The sequence below is a fragment of the Electrona antarctica genome, assembly GCF_951216825.1.
Source record: "Electrona antarctica genome assembly, contig: SUPER_24_unloc_2, whole genome shotgun sequence".
Classification (NCBI taxonomy): domain Eukaryota; kingdom Metazoa; phylum Chordata; class Actinopteri; order Myctophiformes; family Myctophidae; genus Electrona; species Electrona antarctica.
In genome coordinates, this window is record NW_027638774.1 from 439,008 (window position 1) to 459,457 (window position 20,450).

Genomic DNA, 20,450 nt, shown 5'->3' on the forward strand with positions numbered 1-20,450 from the left:
CAGACCTCCACCACCAGGGAGCGAAAGACATTAAGGCAACACTGCGTGGCTCGTTTATTGCGCATGCGTGAAACACTTTGACCCGGAAGCAGGGTTGTGCGTGTAGCAGCCTTTAGCTCTGGTTGTTTTCATCTTGGTGTGAAATAAACAGAGTGCTGCTAAAAACAACATAGCCATAATGGAGGTCAAAACGTGTCAAATGGAGTCTGTACGGCTGAAGATACATGAACACATGACGTGGGTGTGAGAGGACATAGTGTGTGTTTTGGACAAACACACACTATGTTTTGGAGTGGTGGTGCAGATGTTTGTTGTGTGAAGCTTGATGTCAGAGTGTTTGTGTTGGAGTGCCTCAGTTTGGCCGCTAAGGTTATGTGCAACCTCTTCGAGAGAGAGCTGGAGACACTAGAAACTCTGCTGGAGAAACAAAACAAAGTGCTGGACATTGATGTTGATATGGACATCGATCTACACACTGCAGGTAGCCTATGTGTGTTACACACATGTAATGGCAGAATTCCATTGTATTATGTTTTAATTTGATTATATGAGTGTTTGGACCCCAGGAAGAGTAGTCTTCACTGTAGTGAGGACTAATGGGAATCTGTAATAAACAAACGACACCAAACTACACAGGTTGCAGTTTAGTAAACTCTGAACAACACCAGCTTAGCTACAGGTAGCATTAAGCTAACTGAACTACATTTCCCAGTAGCTTCAAGTTGTTTTTTATTGTTAAATATTGTGTTATAAAGTTAACAATTTAGAATTTTACAATTTAGAATAATACGTGTGTGTGTGTGCCTGGTGTGCCTAATATTGCCTATCATTTTTGTTATTAAACCCCGCTGGCGCCTCACATTTTGTTCTAAATGTGGTCATAAGTGGTATGGCCGACTTGGTACTGTTACTGTAGCCTAGGGGATATTTCTCATGTTATCTCAAGGCTTAAAAATACATCAGGAAAAAAGAGCTTTACAACAGAGAGCCAACTATTATTATTAGGGGACTAACTGGGGCATTTTGAACATTGATGCTTGTCAGTCACAATGTGGTCTCAATTTGTGGGACGCTTGAAAAGTCTTGGAAATGAAATGAAATGATTACTATATTTACCCAGGGTATCTGGGCTAAGCTCAAGAACTTGTTTCCAGCCAGGCCCTGCTCATAGAACATTTCATCGTAGTGGTTCAATGCCTTGTTCAAGGGCACTTCAGCGGTGGTAATTTTAACGTGTCGGACCGCTGATTTTTTCTACTTATTATAAGTGTGAAAGATAACAGTTTTGGACATAATAAGAGGTTTCCACCTGATAGCAACAATAGTATACTTGTGTTATCTATTTCAGGATCATTAATCAGTTATCAAACTGATTGGCTGTTTCAAATGTGCAATGAAAGATACTGCTTGCTAGATGTTCTTTCAGTTTGTTCTTTCATTTTTTTACTTGTTGTGTTATGCTGTTTATAAAGTTTAATATGATACATATATTATAGTCCTTTAGTCTCTATATAGTCTAGTCCTTATTCATGACACATGTGTAAAATAGAGCCTATGAACTCTTGTCAGCATCCTAATAGTACCTAGTGAAATCGCCCAAATCCCGCGATATCGCCAAATCCTACTTTATACAGGAAGAGACTGACATAAACAAACGTTCTCATGCAGTAATATACAGAACTGTCGACCTTACAAGAAAGTGTTTATTATCTAGTTCAGTTCCAGTTTATATTTGAGTGGGTTACTTGTGTGCGTTATTGAACTAAAGTAAGTGTTGATTTTGTCTTGTTGAGACTTGGTGATGACTACAGTGATGCACTAAAATGCATATGTTATTAACCCTAGGTGAATCCTCCTTTGCTGTAACATTTGCAACAGCTAATATATTAGCCTGTATACAAGCAGAGATGTGTAGCCCTGTTGATTTCCGAAATGTTTATTTGTGATAGCATATCCTAATGTGGTATATTTCATTAGTGAATCATTAGCTTTATATTGTGTTATGCAATATGGCAGGCTTGGTAGCTCCCATTGTTAGATAAACAAAAAGTGCCTCTTAGAAATGCTATTTGTTTAATGTGCATTTATTTCCTAGTAGTCCTGTATGTTAGCTACAGTTAAATATAGTACTCAGTATGTGTTATTTAATTTGTTTATTAAGGTATTGATTCGTGTAAAGCACTGATGTCATTTGTGCTATATCTGTGCTTATCCCCTTATATAGACCACATTCCTACCCCCACCCAAATCTTCAATAAATCGGGCTAAAGGCCAAAGACTGTTCCCTGTATGTTCTTACCGACACTGCGACGACCACCCCACCTGAACACCCTACACCTAGTTTGTCACTAACAAATGGTCCTTCGAGCCGGATACGGGTCGTTACCATGGAAACGACAGAGAACAGTCCCACCACCGGTGCAGCATGTCTCGGTAGCCCGGGTCCCCCCATGAAGTCCCCCAGTCGCAGGACAACCCAAAGGCCTGCCCACTTCAAAGACTTTGTTGTCAACTATGGAACCAAGTCACCCCTACCTTCACCCAGACGCGACGTAAGTCCATCAAGCAGCTATGCATCATCAACACACGACCATGGTCAGCCAAGTCCTACCAGTAGCCTCATGCAGCAGATTGTTGAAACAGCTAGACTGCAGAGCGAGACAGCAATGCGCCAAACAGAGCTCCTCGAGCAAGTCCTGTTAAGGTCCTCAGCCCCGGCCTCCAGAGCCTCCTCCAGAGCGTCATCCCAGCACTCGTCACCTCGGACCCCTTCTCTGAAATCAGTGGGGAGGGTACAGCCGAGCCCTGATGTACGCCATCATGCGTTCCACCCCAGAGGTAGTGAGAGACCAACAGAGAACACCCCCTTTACAGTCATGGCTGAGCTCCCCTTTTCTCAGTTAAACATCCAAAACCTCCCAGCCCATTCTTCACCTCCACCACTGAGCCGAGCATCGTCCCTGCATGAATACCCGAACTACAATACCAAAATGTCCACCAGCTTCAGGCAGCTACAACCAATTCCAGAGAGCATCGACCAACGTCCGCATTCCCAAGCATCTTGTCACACATCTACCGCACACGGAGATATGCAAGCCCATCCCCAGACGACACAATCCCAGATACACCTTCCTCAACTACCAACATCTGACCCTGCTTCATGCCCCAAGTCCAACCCCCTTCTAGTGTCCACACTTTGCCCTGATGCTCCAGGTTTCATCCCCTTCCATGCTTACCACAACGTGGAAGGCCCAACATTTCCTGACTTCACAAAGGAAGACCGGGCACAGTATGTGGAGCTCAGAATGTCACTGAATAATCTCCTCCATGAAAATCAGTCCGAGCAGTACAAGTATTCCCTCCTCCTGAAGCATGTGAAAGTCCCAAATGCCCACAGACTCGTCCTCGCTCATGCTGAGTCATCCCAACCCTACACCAAAGCTCTACAGGCACTGGACAGAAGGTACGGGCGACCCTACCAATTCGTCCTGAAGGAAATTGAGGTACTGGAGAACCTCCCTCCAATCCGTGCAGGAGACGAACGTGCCTTTGATGAATTCTCCCTCCGAGTACAGGCCCTTGTAGGCATGTTGAAAGCCCTCGGGGCTGATGGTAAAGAAGAACTGTACAGTGGCTCAAACGTGAAGCGTCTACTGAACAGGCTACCCCGAGACCAACAGCAACAATTCAGAAGACAACACAACCAGAAGGATCCTACCTCAGGGAGAACATCACTCATAGAGTTTGCAGACTGGCTACAGGCCGAATCCGAATGCATGGAGTTCGACCCTACAGACCCCCTCGATAAGAGAGACCAGAGACATGATCAGAAATCAGCAAGTCGCTTCCAGAGCAAAGCGACTACCATTATGCACGGAGCGGTGCAGACCACCCCAACATCACCATCTGACTTACCGAAGGGACGGAGCAAAGGAAAGGTGTTGTGCCCATACTGCAATAGCACAACTCATTACCTCAGCCAGTGCACAGACTTTACATCCCTCAACAAAGACCAGATTGTCAGCTGGATCAAAGCAAACCAACGTTGTTGGAGGTGCGCCAGAGAACATTTGGCAAAGGACTGTAACCTAAAGAAACCATGCCCTATCTGTAATGGGAAGCACCTTTCACCACTACACGATATCAACCAATGGAGCAATGAGAGAAGCAGTGAAAGACAACAGGACAACACCGACGAGAGACATCAGGAAGACACCGCAGTATACAACGCTAACTCAGAGACACTGTACCTAGATCAACCTCGCTGCGGTGGCAGAGTGTTCCTGAAAATCGTCCAAGTCATCCTTCACTACAAGGAGAGGACTTTCAAGACCCATGCAATCCTAGATGACGGTTCAGAGCGAACCATCTTGCTCACTCCTGCTGCCCAGCACCTAGGACTGCCTGGAAAGCCAGAGGACCTTAAACTACGGACTGTACATCAAGAGATTAAGACACTGCACGGCACCTCAGTGTCTTTTGCTATATCCTCAGTGAGTCAGCCACATCAAAGATTCCATATCCAAGGTGCCTTCACTGCCGACCAGCTGGGTTTGGCAGAATATACCTACCCCGTGCCTCAACTCCAAGAGAAACATGTCCACCTCCAAGGACTACCACTACCCCCTCTACACAAGGCATGCCCCATGCTACTCATCAGGTCAGACCACCTAGACCTCATAGTCCCGGTTGAGCCTGTTCGTCTGGGCCCACCCGGAGGCCCTGCAGCAGTAAAAACACAACTTGGCTGGACCCTACAAGGCCCATCCAAACACCTTCAAGATCAGCTTCCAGCCTCCCAATGCCTATTCACCTCGGTTAGTTCCACCAATACAGATCTGTATCGCCACGTGGAAAAGCTCTGGCAGCTGGACACCCTGCCCTTCCGTCGTGAAAAGGACGTAACCAGATCACGACAAGATCACGAAGCAGTCAACATGTTAGAGGAAAAAACAATTAGAGTGGATGTTGAGGGGACACAGAGATATGCCACACCGCTCCTGCGCACTAAGGAAATGCCGAAGCTACAGGCCCCCAAGGAGGCCGTGATGGCCTGTCTTCGCAGCACAGAGCGCCGACTGGCCAAAGACACACAGCTAGCAGCCACCTACAATGAGGAGATCCAGAAATTGGAGAAGGCAGGCTACATAATCAAGCTCTCCCCGGACGAAGTCAAGCAGTCTCAAGAGTCGTGGTACATCCCCCACCACATGGTGTCCCACAACGGCAAAAACAGAGTTGTTTTCAACTGTTCCTTTACCTACAGGGGCAATGATCTCAACCAACTCCTGCTTCCAGGACCCACCTTAGGCTCCTCACTCCTAGGAGTTCTCCTCCGGTTCAGAGAAAACAGTGTGGCAATCAGCGGAGACATAAAAGGTATGTTTCACCAGGTTCACCTTCTGCCCAAGGACAAGCCGCTCTTGAGGTTCTTATGGCGAGACCTGAAGCCAGAGAACCCACCAGAGGTCTACGAGTGGCAAGTCCTCCCTTTCGGTACAGCATGTAGTCCCTGCTGTGCTACGTTTGCCCTTCAGAGACATGTCCTTGACCACAGCAACCCAGGAGATGACATTCGACATGCAGTTGAAAGGTGTTTTTATGTCAACAACTGTCTGCTGAGCACAACTTCCGAGGACAAAGCCCAACACTTGGTGGACACGTTGAGAGAGATACTGGCCCTGGGTGGATTTGAAATAAGACAGTGGGCAAGCAATGCGACCTCAGTAGTAAGCCACCTCCCCAAAGAGGCGAGATCAGAGAGTACAGAGCTGGAGATCTCAGAGTCACAAGCAGAACCTCAAGAAAACGCCCTTGGACTGACCTGGCATTACTCCTCCGACACGCTACATTACAGACACCGCCCAGTGCCTTACAGCGAAGTAACCATGCGTAACATTTACCGCACGCTTGCAAGCCAGTATGACCCCCTTGGTTATATACTCCCCTTCACCACCCAAGCAAAGGTCTTAGTCCAACACCTCTGGGCAAAAGAGAGAGAGTGGGATGACCCTCTCTTACCATCAGACCTCCTGCAGAGATGGAAGGCCTGGGAAGATGAGTTGCAGCACCTTCCACAGATCAGTCTACCTCGGTGTTACGTGACCCCTGACATGCATCACCCTGAGGAGAGCAGGGAACTGCATATCTTCTGCGACGCATCAGAGGCGGCTTATGGGTCAGTGGCTTATCTCCGAACAGACAACGGGCAAGGAAAGATACAGGTGGCCTTCGTAATGGCAAGATCTCGTGTGGCCCCGAAACGTCAGCTCTCCATGCCAAGATTGGAGCTAAGTGCCGCTCTTACGGGAGCTCAGCTCAGCCAATTACTCCACAAAGAGCTCACACTGAGAATCACTAACACCACCCTGTGGACAGACTCCACCACCGTACTTGCCTGGCTGCAGTCAGAGTCATGTAAATACAAGGTATTCGTGGGGACACGGGTCGCAGAGATCCAGGAACTTGCGGATGGACAAATCTGGAGGTACGTAGATACTGCCAATAATCCTGCCGATGATGTGACACGTGGCAAGAGCCTCGTGGAGTTATCACAGCCTAACAGATGGAGTCAGGGCCCACAGTTTCTGTACCTAGGCCCAGAAGCATGGCCCGTGCCACCTATCGCGGGCACATCGGAAGACCCAGCCGAGCTCCGAAAGCCTAAGTTCTGCGGACTGACCAAAGTCGTTCCTGTCATGGTCGACATCACTCAGCACTCAACCTTTGAGTCCTTGGTGGAAGCCACCTGCAGATCCGGAGACGGGACGACTGACCAAACTGCCAATCCCACTGCCTTAGACTACCAGACAGCAGAAACCAACATACTGCAACAAGCACAGATGGACAGCTTTGGGGAAGAATACCAGGCTCTCAAGGCAGGCAAGTCAATCTCACCAAGCAGTCGCCTAATTATGCTGTCCCCAGAGTACGACCCCAGCACAGGACTTATCCGTGTTGGGGGTCGACTACGTCGTGCAGAAGGCCTCAGCAATGAAGTACAGCACCCTATAGTCCTTGACCCAAAGCATCCAGTTACGCCACTACTAATAAAGCAGTATGATGTCAAGCTGTGCCACCCCGGGCCAGAGAGGGTCTTTGCTGAGGTCCGACGACGCTTCTGGATCCTGAGGGGCCGGGAAGCAGTGCGTAAACATCAACGTCTCTGCTCAGAGTGCCAGAAGTGGAGAGCCAAACCAAAGGTACCCAAGATGGCTGATCTCCCTCCAGCGCGTCTCAGACTCCTGAAGCCAGCCTTCTACTCCACCGGAGTAGACTGTTTTGGCCCATTCCTAGTCAAGAGAGGGCGGGGCACTGAAAAGAGATGAATCGGGCTCAATAAATCGGGCTAAAGGCCAAAGACTGTTCCCTGTATGTTCTTACCGACACTCTGTGGCGACGACCACCCCACCTGAACACCCTACACCTAGTTTGTCACTAACAACATGAACAGCCTTATCATTAAAGTTGTTATTAATGTCACATCAAAGTCTTTATTAAAGTGTTTATTATATTTCTTCATTCCAGACCAGTGTGTGGAGTCCAGTCTGCAAGTGAAGATCAGTTCTCCAGCCACGACTGTTTCTATTAAACAGGAACCTGAAGACCACCTGGATCATAGTAAGTTTAAATCACTCCATCTTTATTTGTTTTATTGGTGAAAGTGGGTCTGTACTGAGAGTGTAAAGATGAACCGATATGACTCGGTCATCGATTTTAGCATTAACAATGTGACTACATTGATGCATTGACCAAAATGGATTGTGAATGGGACGATGGTTTGGCAGTGAAAGTATTAATGGGTTCACTGAAGCTTTGCAGTTAATTCTATTTCAGTATTAGAAGACTCACTGACCTAACATTCAGCTAGTCTCACATCTTCTAAGAGAACGCTACAATGTAAACAAACAGCCATACAGTACAGACTGCAGTCAGCGCTTCATCAAAGTTCAATTTTGGAAAATGTGGCCAAAGAGTCATCTGTTGATACATTTTCCAACCACTACCACAACCACTACTTTATATAGTCTCTTTGTATTTTTCCTAGACTTTCTGCATGTTACTGTGTGTAAAGAGGAGGTTCCACCTGAAGAGGAGAGCAGCTCCAGTCTGGTCCAGGAGGAACCACAACCGCCACAGATTAAAGAGGAACAAGAGGAACTACTTCGAAGACCAGAAGAGGCTGGTGGGTCAATGACTGTTGACATTTTTCAAATTAAAAAAATACTGCATAAAAAAATACAGCATTCAAACTACTATGTCAAAGTTTATGCCATGTTTTATTTGTGTTACTTTTTGACTTAATTCCCTTTTCCAATGATTTTATATTGAATATAAAATTTATTTTCACCTGATGGGGACAATTATTTTAGCACTTAAAACAACTAGTGACTGCTCCTTTCAACTGAACATGGCATGGTAAAGTTTGATTTGATTACGTGGTATAATGAAAGGTCTTTCTACTGGTTACATGTGTTTGGTCCGACGATTCATTGATCCGATACCCCTAACCCCTAACCTAACCATAACCGCAAGCACGGGAGCAGGCGCTAGTCCGAGGTGCGGACGCATGTCGAACCAATGCTCCGTCGGACCATAGTATGCCTCCCCTTTCTACTGGTGATTTCCACAGAGCACCACAGGGAGAGGTCTACAGTATCTAGAGAGATGGCCTCCAAAATACATTCAACATTGTCAGAGGAACAGCCAGAGATGGACCAGAGACATGGACTGTTTGATGCAAGGTTGCAACCTGTAGTAAAGTTGTACAAGATAGGTATCTAGTGTTTTATTTACTGTGGTTTAAACCTGTAGTAAAGTTGAATACAATTTAGGCATTTAGCAGACACTCTTAATCCAGAGTGATTTACAGTAAGCAAGAACAAATAATGTGATACATCTACATATTTGTTTTGATCAAGAATCGTAAGCTAAGCACCTAACAGTGGAATATCTATATAATATAACTGTGTAAACACTGCAATGTCTACATAAAATGCTATGCAAGTTCGGTAATTTGAGCCTTTGCATAGGCCTGTAAGGTCGTCGAGGTTAGGGCAAGTGCTAAGGCAAGTGCTACGGACTAAGATGGAGCTTGAAGGGGGAAGACACACAGTAAAGTTTGTCGGAACTCAAACCCGTGACACACTGTCATGCTGGATTACCAGTCAAGGTGCCTGGACTGCTAAGCCGGCCCAGGCCCATTCCATAGTTTTGGAGCCAGAAGTGAGAAGACTTTGGGACACGTGGAGCGTTGTCCCGGTGTTATTAGTGAATGTACTTCCAGCTTCCCTGCATTGGCTGATCTGAGCATTTGGGAGGGTTTGTAGCGTCCGATAACAAGAACGCAAGAATACAAGAACGCAAGCCCCTAAAAACATGCTCACCCCCGGTGTGGTAGGCTACTCAAAGGACCTATAACATAAAATTCAACTTTTTCAATTTATTTTGTGTTTTTGGGGCTCCCATATGTGTTTTCTATCCCCACAAATAACCAATTTTGAACAATCAGGCTTTCATATCATATAGGTGCTTTAATGGAAATTGCTCTCGGGAACAGCTAAACTGATTTTGTCCTCATCTTGATCAATGTCACCCTACTTTGTATAATTCCTCCTCTTCTTCAGTCTTTAGTTCCAAATTTGCATTTCCACTTTGTTTACAATGTCCACCATTGTTGATTTTCCAAGTTGGCATGGAATGGAAACAAGCCTGGTTTTATCTAGCATCAGTATTATAATGACTCAAATATTAAATAATCTGCATATCAGCACCCCACCACCTCAGGACATTGTGGTACTGCAGCTAAAACTGCTTTCAAAGTCCAGAAAGAAATGACAAGGACTGGTTATATCAGAGTGGTGATTGAGGCTCAAACCATTAGAAATAACTTTGAGGGACATAGACAATATGATATTAAATAGCAGTTTTAAAATGCTATTTGCGCTTTAAAGCTGCAATATGTCAACATTTTAATGACCTTTTTTATTTATTTGTTTGGTATTCAGACAGCCAGCAGTGGGTGAAACTCTCCCCCCAAAATTGTCTCTGACACATATAGGGGCCGCAATCTGCATTCAAATATTGTACTAGAAGCTTTGTCATTGGTCGATTTGCCTGTCCTGTTTGGTTAGTCATTTCGACCAATGACAAAGCTTCTAGAAAAATCTTTGAATGCCGATTGTGGCCCCTAGATGTGTCACAGAGACAAATATTTTTGGAAGTGTTTTACTCATTGCTGGCTGTCTGAATACCAAAAAGAATAATGTCATTAAAATTGAGAAATATTGCTTATAGCAGCTTTAAAGGGATAGTTCAGATTTTTTGAACTTAAGTTGTATGAAATACTTGCCATTAATATAGTGGTTGCAACTGTATTAATTGATTGCCCGAGTCCCATGGTGGGAGTTCTGCTCTGGTTTTGGTGAAATATCAAGTAGTTCCGGTCATTTTGTGGGGGGCACTGGGGGCCACGCAGTAAAAGTAAATTAATCCACAAAACTAACGTCATTTGTATTGTTGACCTATTTCTAAAATATTAGTGCAACTTTCGTTCTTTTTTTACACCTCTATCACACAGAACTATGTTTTTTGTGTCCATATCACTACGCCCAAAAAATAGTTCCATGTGATAGAGGGGTCAAAGTTGAACGAAAGTCGCGCTAATATTTTAGAAATAGGTCAACAATACAAATTACGTTCGTTTTGTGGATTAATTTACTTTTACTGCGTGGCCCCAGTGCCCCCCGCAAAATGACCGGAACTACTTAATATTGACCAAAACCAGAGCAGAACTCCCACCACGGGACTCGGGCAATCAATTAATACAGTTGCAACCACTATATTAATGGCAAGTATTTCATACAACTTAAGTTCAAAAAATCTGAACTATCCCTTTAAGGTTAGGTTAGTGTAAATGACAAATATGCTACAATCGATAATATGGCGTCTCGTTCTTACACCTTTGTTGCCTTACCTCATCATGACGGTACTGAAGAAGTTCTGACGACTTTGTCACTCTGCTGAAAGATAAAGTCCACAGCGTGTCTCATCACAATGCACTGTGAGCTTGCTTGTAGGTCAGATACTTTCAGCGAGCAACGCTGCCATAACACAAAATAAGCCTGAAGTGTAAAGCCAAATGTATCCTTTGTCATATCACGGGGTCCCGCACCGAAAATAGCCACTCTACAAGCTAATCTGGTTGTCCCTTTTGAATATTTTGCAGGGCCTTTGCTCCTAGTACGTACATAGTAAACTACATGTAATCTACTCTAGTTAACTGGCTTATTAGACAACATTTGGGACACTGACGTCATTATTTAGTTACACCAAACTAATCACTCAGCTGATACTGAACCCCCTGCTGAGTTTCACAGCAGCGGTGCCACCAGTGTACCCTGGCTGTACATTGACATCCGCTCTGTTGAGCTACTACATTACCCCCCCCCCCCTCCCACACACACACACACACACACACACATAGTATGTGTGTATGCAACTAGTTTGTTTGTTTTGTTTTTTGTTTTGTAAAGTGTCCTTGGGTTTCTTGAAAGGCGCTATATAAATCCAAGTTATTATTATTATTATTACAAACCTCTAACAATACTAAGATATACACTACCATCCATTTTACCCAAGTCAGACATAACTCTAATTTAGCAGAATATTAGGATTCCGGGATTGATATATGGTACAAGGAAGCCAGTGAGTACGTTTATGATTATGGGTACAAATTTGGATTATAGTGAAACAATTATGATTTGACACCAAGATCATTCAAATAGGACAAGTTTATGGGATTTTATTGCGAAATGCAATATTACTGTATATTCAATGGTGGCCATCTTGAAAAATGGCCGCCATCTTGGAATTTGATTTGGCCAGATGGTTTTATGAAAAGAGCAATCCCTAAGGAGTATGTGTGCCAATGTTGGTGCTTGTATCCGCAAGTGAACGATTCTCCTGTAATTTGCACTTTATCTACCCTACTATAGCATAACACCATTTTATTTTGTTTTTCTAGACTTTCTGCACGTCCTTGTGTGTAAAGAGGAGGTTCCACCTGAAGAGGAGAGGAGCTCCAGTCTGGTCCAGGAGGAACCACAAGCTCCAGAGATGAAAGAGGAACAAGAGGACTTACTTCAAAGACCAGAAGAGGCTGGTGGTTCAGTGTTGACATTACTAGCAGTGAAAAGTGCAGAAGATGATGAAAACAGAGAGACGGAGCCTGTGGCCGGCACCTCAACTGTACACATGCAAACACAAGCTGATGTAGAGGACTGTGGAACATCACAATCAACCATTGACAACCAGCTCCTCTCTTCACACTGTTCTGAATGTGCTACTGAAGACAGTGATGAGTGGGGGGAGACTAGGGGAGATCACTCGGCTTTAAACACACTGAAATCACAAAACACACAAAATGTGGGAGGACAGCGCAAGCTGTCCAAGGACCTGAAATCATCGAAACAAACTGACTCCATGAGGAGTCACACAGGGAAGAAAAGTTGTAATTGTACAGAATGTGGCAAAATGTTTAATCTAAAGTGGACTTTAAAATCACACATGAAGATTCATACAGGCTTTACTCAGGTGGGTCATCTAAAAACACACATGAAGATTCATACAGGCGAAAGGCCAATTTCTTGTACAGTATGTGGTACAGGCTTTACTCGGGTGGGTCATCTAAAATCACACATGATGACTCATACAGGCGAAAGGCCATTCTCTTGTACAGTATGTGGTACAGGCTTTGCTCAGGCGGGTAACCTAAAAACACACATGATGATTCATACAGGCGAAAAGCCATTCTCTTGTACAGTTTGTGGTACAGGCTGTGTTGACACAAGTAATCTAAAAACACACATGAGGATTCATACAGGCGAAAGGCCATTCTCTTGTACAGTTTGTGGTACAGGCTTTACTCAGGCGGGTAGTCTAAAAAGACACATGAGAATTCATACAGGCAAAAAGCCATTCTCTTGTACAGTTTGTGGTACAGGCTTTACTCAGGCAAGTAGTCTAAAAACACACATGAGGATTCATACAGGTGAAAGGCCATTCTCTTGTACAGTTTGTGGTACAGGCTTTACTCGGGCAAGTCATCTAAAAAGACACATGAAGACTCATACAGGCTAAAAGCCTTTAGTTTAAGACATAATGATCATCCTAGGATCATCCTAATCCTAGGATGACAATGATGCAAAAGCAGAGGAATTACATGTGTATTCTGACAATATCAACATGACAGAATAAAATACCCATTAATAGTTTCTTGTGATGGAGTTTAATTTGTATCTTTTGTATGGATGTTATTTTCTATTCAACATTTTTATCTTTATCTTGCATTATTCCCTCCAGCTCATAGGTTACTGGTAGTACAACATGAGCATCAGTGTGTGTCCACATTTGTCAGTATTTAACAAGTCATATGCATTAACATTCATGCAATAATTATGTTCATTGATATGCAGTAAATGATGGTGCAGTAAAGTGCTCACAAGCTGCTGGGTTTGTGTAGATCAGGGGTGTCAGCTACATCTTAGAATGTACCTTTGGACCATAACAAAGCCACATATGCATCACAGTTACGATTCTATTTAACTATCATCGTCATTTAAAGCTATATTCAGTGATTTGAGGGATTTCGGAAAACCCCTGTCCGCTAGGAGGCGCCTCCTGAAGTTATTCCTCCATGAAACGGAAACAGAGGTTTTTGGCTACTAGCTACCTATTGGCATCGAACATTTGCCATCGTATTGGCCAAGCCCATTCTGAACGGGAACCCCTTTTGGTGTTTTAAGCATTATGCTTTAGCTATAGAAAAATAGAAGATCTACAAGCTCATAGCGCAGCATCGAGTGCCGCACTACGAGCTTGTATATCTGCTATTTCTTTTTAATCGTGAAAATGTGGGTGCAAATCTATGAATATATATTCGTTTTTAACTCAAATCTTTGCTTCTGGGAGGTCCCTGGAACAACATATTTTCAGATTGGTGTCTGTGGCCAAATACAGATAATTCCAGGTGTCCTTGATATGGAAAGGTTGAGAACCACTGACATAGAAACATGGGTTTTTCAGAAAACTGTTAGAATTTAGAAGCCTTTTTTTAAATTGTCCTCAGGTCGGGTGTTCCTTTCAATTCCGCGTGGGTTCGCATGCGATGTAGTTATCCACACTAGTATATTTTCTAGTAGAGTCTGTGACTACTAGAAAATTGAAGTGATATTTTCTTTAACTTGTCCTCCCTCCATACGGAGTGTATTGTGAGTAGGTGGGAAGAAGCTGTTTGCTTCAGTCACGTGAATTCCCTCAGACCGCTGTGCGCAGCAGGTGGGATTGGTTTTTGTTACTTGCTATTCTGCTATTCCCTCTCATACGTGCGCGTATGGTGAGTAGACGTTTTCGGCTAATATTGTTATACATTTTTGCATACTGCTATTTGCTACCCCTGGTGCTACGCTGTCCGCAGCTGGCAGGGTTGTTTTTTTGTCATGCTAATTATTCCCTCTCATACGTTCGCGTATAGTGAGTAGACGGTTTTGGTTAATATTGCTATAAAATTTTGCATACTCCTATTTGCTACCCCTGGTGCTACGCTGTCCGCAGCTGGCAGGGTTTCTTTTATGTTATGCTAATCCCCTCTCATACGTTTATGTATAGTGAGTGGATGTTTTGAGTTTCGCATATTATTACCCCTGTTACCACACTGTTCGCAGCGGGTTGGGTTTTGCGTTCTGTTCCCTCAAGTACGTGTGCGTACGGTGAGTAGGGTTGTTTTCCTTGTATATTGCGGCCCCTGATACTGCGCTGTTCGCAGCTGGTGGGGTTCCTGCATATCCCTCGGGTGCATTCGCGTACTGTGAGTAGGGCGGTAATTGAGCTACTATGGCTCCCTACGTCTGCTGCTGTTGTCAGGCAGCCATGGACCCCTGTGATGGCCACCGAGAATGTCCCGTTTGTTTGGGCAGAGCCCATGTGCGGCGGGACATTGAGGACCCCTGTGATGCTGCCATCAACTTGCCCTATACCGAGAGGGCTGCAGGCCTTGTCAGTCAGCCAAGACTGCATGAGGTGGAAACCTGATAGCACAGGGGTGTCGCTGTGGCCTAACCCGGCGTTTCTGCCCAAAGTGATTACTCCGCAGACGGTGAACCGAGTGCTGGAGATTACGGCATTGCGTTCTGCTCTGGGCCCCCAGGAAACTGGAGGGCCTTTCTACATTGTGTCCAATCCGAGCACTTTGTGCTTACATGGATCGCACACAGGCCAAACGAGGCACAGGCACGCAGCTGTTTGTCTGCTATGGGGGCAAGAGGTTGGAGCTTCCCTTGTCCAAGCAACGGCTGTCGCATTGGCTTGTGGACACAATCTCGGCGGCCTATGTTGATCTAGGCCAGCCGGTCCCTGAGAATGTGGTGGCCCACTCCACAAGGGGGTGGCCACTTCTTGGGCTGCACTAAGAGGAGTGTCCATGGACGACATTTGTGCAGCGGCTTCATGGACTGTGCCTTGCACATTTGCGAGGTTCTACAGACTGAACGTGGAATCCCAGCTATCGCTGGGTTCCACCGTCCTGCTTGCAGCTGCCCAGCGAGATGGTGATGGGGCTGAGTACCCTTTTCCTCGCGACCCGGTTGGTATAAGTCATCCGTTGTTATGACCTCAAACCGGAAGAATAATACCTTCCCAATAAAATCGTCACTCATCACCCGCTCCCGTCCCGGCTACTTGTATCAGAGTATATCTATATTGCAGTATTTATACTTTTACTCATGCGAGTACTTCTTTCCACCACTGCATATTATGGCACCGGGTGCAGAAAATGGACCCAGCTGGTTGCCAATGAAAGGTACAGAGAGAACATGGAATTCTGGAACTGGATTCATTGGAAAACATTTTTCTTTTTTTTGTATCCATTTCCTGAGACGTAACCGTTTTGGACATACAAGGTTTCTCCACCCGACAGTGGCACTGGCACTAACCTTTACCCAAGTGCAATGAATTGCTAACGAAATTTGCTGTTGTTCTTTAGAAGTGACTCAAACCATTGTTGCAATGCAAATACAGTTAAACACAATGTAATCTCTCTCTCTCTCTCTCTCTCTCTCTCTCTCTCTCTCTCTCTCTCAGCCCCAGGACTTCAAACATACCCAATCGTTCATGCTGTGAGAAGGAGGTCTTCTGTTAGTTAAGTTTTGCTTTAATGTGCCAACACTGGATTTATTTTTATTCTCCTTCATTTTCAAACTCAAAAGAAGGAACTTCTTCGCCTCCTCCCCCTCACCCAGTGCAGACACCATATTGTTGTCAATCTAACACCCAAACTTGTTTTTTTTTAAGGGCCCCTGTAACTCTGAGAGAGTGCATATGGACCTGTAATGGACCCGTAAGGATCCATTTGGTTCCATTTGTACACTCTCAGAGTTACAGACCCGTAAGGGTCCATTTGGTTCCATTTGTACACTCTCAGAGTTACAGACCCGTAAGGGTCCATTTGGTTCCATTTGTACACTCTCAGAGTTACAGACCTGTAATGGTCCATTTGGTTCTATTTGTACGCTCTCAGTGTTGCAGACAAGTAAGGATCCATTCGGTTGTATTTGTACACTCTCAGAGTTACAGACCATTTGCAAAGCGCTCAAGGAACCCTGAGGGTCCCCGGACCCCAACTTTTGAGAAACACTCTAGTGGATGGGTAGCGACAAGGGACAAACAGGTCATCAAGGCTTAAAAAAAGTATACTGTTGCCATTGCAGTGGGCCTATGATGTTTACTACACTTAACATGGCACAGTGCCTCCCCCTAGTGTTCAAACGATGAAAGTGTGTGTTGTTTTGTGTTCCCCCTCGATGAGCAGATGACTGGATTTTTATTTTATTTATATTTTTTACGGAAGAGTGGGGGCCTGACAAGTATGAGCGCCTCGTCGTTAAATTGCCAATGTTTCCCAAAATATACTAATAATAATTTTGGAAAATGGTCTGAAGTACGTGATTTGAACACATAACAACACAGCCTTTAAATATCAGACTTAAATGTGCCCAAATTGACTGGTTTAGTTACAGGTTTTGTGTAGAAGTGTAGACACATTAGGCCTTCAAAGTCAAATGTTCAAGCACGTTCAAATCATGTATAATTTACAAATTGTCCAAATTCTTAAAAAAATTGCGGGGGGGAATTGCCAATTTCACATTGAGATGCCCACAATGTTTAGGTGCCCACTCGTCTCGCGAAGCCAGACAACTATCCCACAATCTCCGAATGCTACATACATAGAGACTAGAGACTATATGATGGAGGCATTTGAAGATCGTGGGAGGCGAGAGTCGCGGCACTACAGTAGGTAGGTCTTCCATGTGTCCCTTTTATTTACTCTCTCTGCAGGCCAAAATTATGAACTACCTACGCGTTCCTTTACCAAAGACTGTCTTTTTATCGAGGAAAATTCTTTACCTACAGTATTACACACACTATGCGAGACTCGAAGGGAACGCGTTTTTCGCCGTTAACTTAAAAAGCCATAGGGAACAACATCTTAATTACGCAGCCGTTCGTTCCCACTTCTGCCAGTCAGTATACACACGTGCCATTTATTTACCTCGTTGTGACGTCGCCGTTTGGTGGAAACCTTGTATACCGTTAAGGAAATTTAAATAAAATAACCTGTGTTGCAATTAGAGATGTCCCTCCTGATCCTGTTTTTTTCTTTTTTTTGCTCCCAATCCGATTCCGAACATTGGATTTTGAGTATCTGCCGATACCGATTTTTTTCCCGATCCGATATTCATATTTTTATAGAACACTATCCATATCACAACAGTACAACATCTCCATCGTGGAGATTGTCATTTATGGTGAAATTGTCCTCGGTCATACACTTATTAACTTTTGTTGAGCTGCAACTTCAACGCCATGCACTTAACCCTCCATACTTGATAAAACAGACCTGTAAAGAGTATATTTGGTATTTCTCTCTACACTAAAACATTATTAGTATTAGGTCAAAACATAGCAGATCTACAACTTCACAACGTGTTGCAATGCAACGCAACGCATTGTGGAGCTTGTAGATCTGCTATTTTTTGGCAAATGTTCCTCCCCAGATTAGGGATGCTGGGGGTTCAAGTGGTTACAACAAAAATGGTGTTGTATGCATATTTTTATTATCGCGATAATATAGTTAATCGCAATCATTTTTGCCACAATAATCGTGAAATGTTTCCAAAAAAGGCCTATCTACTAACTTGTAGACCGGCTATTTTTGTGACTTTTGGGTGACACAGTAGCATGAGGAAGAAGGGCATTACTAAAAAACATAAACATTTGAAATACAGAGATACAAGGTTTCTGCCCAACATAAACGATAAGATATCTGACAGTATTTTGTAGGGCTGCACAATGTATTGTAAATATGCAGGATTGGATTTTCTGGGTGTTATTTTGCCTGTGCTTTTGATATCCCTAATCCCTACCCTCTGGTCATACTTTTTATTTTATTTATTTTTTAATGTCCAGTTGGACATTGTTTATTTTATTTGAAACATATGAGATCAGCCATCATCACACTGATGAAGGCTGGATAGCCGAAACGTTTGTCCTTAATTGTTCAAATATGGAATAAACTTTTTGAACTGCAGTCTTGGTGTGTGTGACCCACTACATTTATTTTGATATGTTTTGAATGGGTAGCGCACCTATAGTCAGAGCGCGGTGGTCATATGAAGAGCAGAAGAACAACTTCAAAGTTCCAAAAAAAGCAATGTGATTTGGCTGGTACCAGTGGTGCCTATGGTAGTCATAGGGGACTAGTAACGCAGGATACCTTGAAGGTCATTGCAACAGGCATCACCGCTTGGTTCAAATCTCGTGCCGGCGAACAGTCAACGCCAGTGTCCTCACACATTCACACACCAATGGTGGCAACCACTGGGAGCAATTTGGGGTTTGGAGTCTTGCTCAAGGACACTTGGACAATAACTGCAGTGGTCTGTGTCGTCCAGGGCAGGGTGGTTGAAGTCCCTTACATGAGACTGAGTATGGAACTAGGGATGTCCAGATCACCAGATCTTTTCTTTGCTCCCAGTCCGATCATTTGAAAATGACGTGATCGGCCCAATTTCTGATCACGTAATCTGATCGGGACAACCCTATATCGAACTCATAACTGCACATGATGTTCACAAACCAGGGCAGGCACCTCCAGCAGAAAACGAACCTCAAAACCATTGTTGAATCTTTGTTATGAAGATTTGTTTCTCAGTCAGTAGGATGTAGATTATTTTGCTTCTGAGAGAGGCTGCCTGATAAGTGTGGTTACTGCAGGATCCATGTTGTCTTTCTAATGACCGTGTTAGTTTGATTACTTTTTTTAATATATTTTTGGAGGGGAAATGAGAAGAACAAGGATCCATAAACAATTAAAAAATAATTATTAAAAATAAATGAAAAAAGTAATCGAAAAAACAGACACCTCACGTATTTGATCCTATCAGTCATTGAAATTTCCCTTAACAAATACTACATCATATATTTTTGGATTGCTCATTAATTGATCATCCCATTACACAAACACACAATAATTGTATGTTGAATTATATGACTAAGAAATAATAAAAAAAAAAATTAAAAGGCCACTTCACCCCTGACACCACCTGATCTTATTTGAATGATGTTTAGGACACTAGAAACACTTTTCCTGGGTTCTTTTGTGTGTAATCTCTGTTTTCAGATATCCTGGACAGGAATTCATGTGAAAGTGAAATTCAATCAAGTTTGTACCTTTATTAGTGATATTAGTATAATATTTATTTAATTTGTTTCAGCATAGTGGTGGACGCCATCTTTAAATGGTCCATTTTGAACGCGTGAATCTCGTTTGCGTCCGAGCATAGGCATGGTAACGCCCCACCTGCCTCTGATTGGCCTACCGACACTGCCCGTCTTGACCACTGTCCTCCGAGGTGGATATAGCTATTAGGAGTAGGGATTCAGCAGACTAGCTGAAGACAATGTCGCGTACATTTTGAAGGCTTTCATTGACCAACAATAATAATAATAAGGGAAACATGATGAGAAATGACTAATGAGCAAAGTAAAAGAATATGGAAATGTAATTTATAATGAATATTATTATATATGAATATTACAACCCCTATCACACAGGAAAGTGTATTTATGAAACTAATAATACAACAATCAGCTTAAATACCAAAATAGACGTGATAGACATGTATAAATAGGCCAAGCATGTAGGTAGGCACTGACTGTGAATAAGGACAGTTTTTATAAAGTGATGCAAAGTGTCATGAATGGCGGACTCATCTTCAAAGTGCTGTCCCATTTCTTTCACAACAATTTGGAGGCGCCCTTGCAACCTCTCACCCTCAAGCACTTACAGCTGACGTCACTAAAGTCAATGAGGGTTCAGGGCTCAGGGCTTGAGG

General features: G+C 43.8%; 1 protein-coding gene across 1 annotated transcript; it reads left to right on the forward strand.

The window, feature by feature from the left end:
* Nucleotides 1-296: 296 nt before the first annotated feature.
* On the forward strand, nt 297-14,874 carry LOC306917723 (uncharacterized protein; the record flags this gene model as incomplete). The annotated part of the gene is made up of 5 exons (XM_079530624.1): nt 297-481; nt 7,528-7,620; nt 8,048-8,185; nt 12,026-12,517; nt 14,825-14,874. The coding sequence occupies exons 1-5, from the start codon at nt 373-375 to the stop codon at nt 14,872-14,874; spliced, it is 882 nt and encodes a 293-aa protein (XP_079386750.1). The 5' UTR covers nt 297-372.
* Between the last annotated feature and the right edge of the window lie 5,576 nt (nt 14,875-20,450).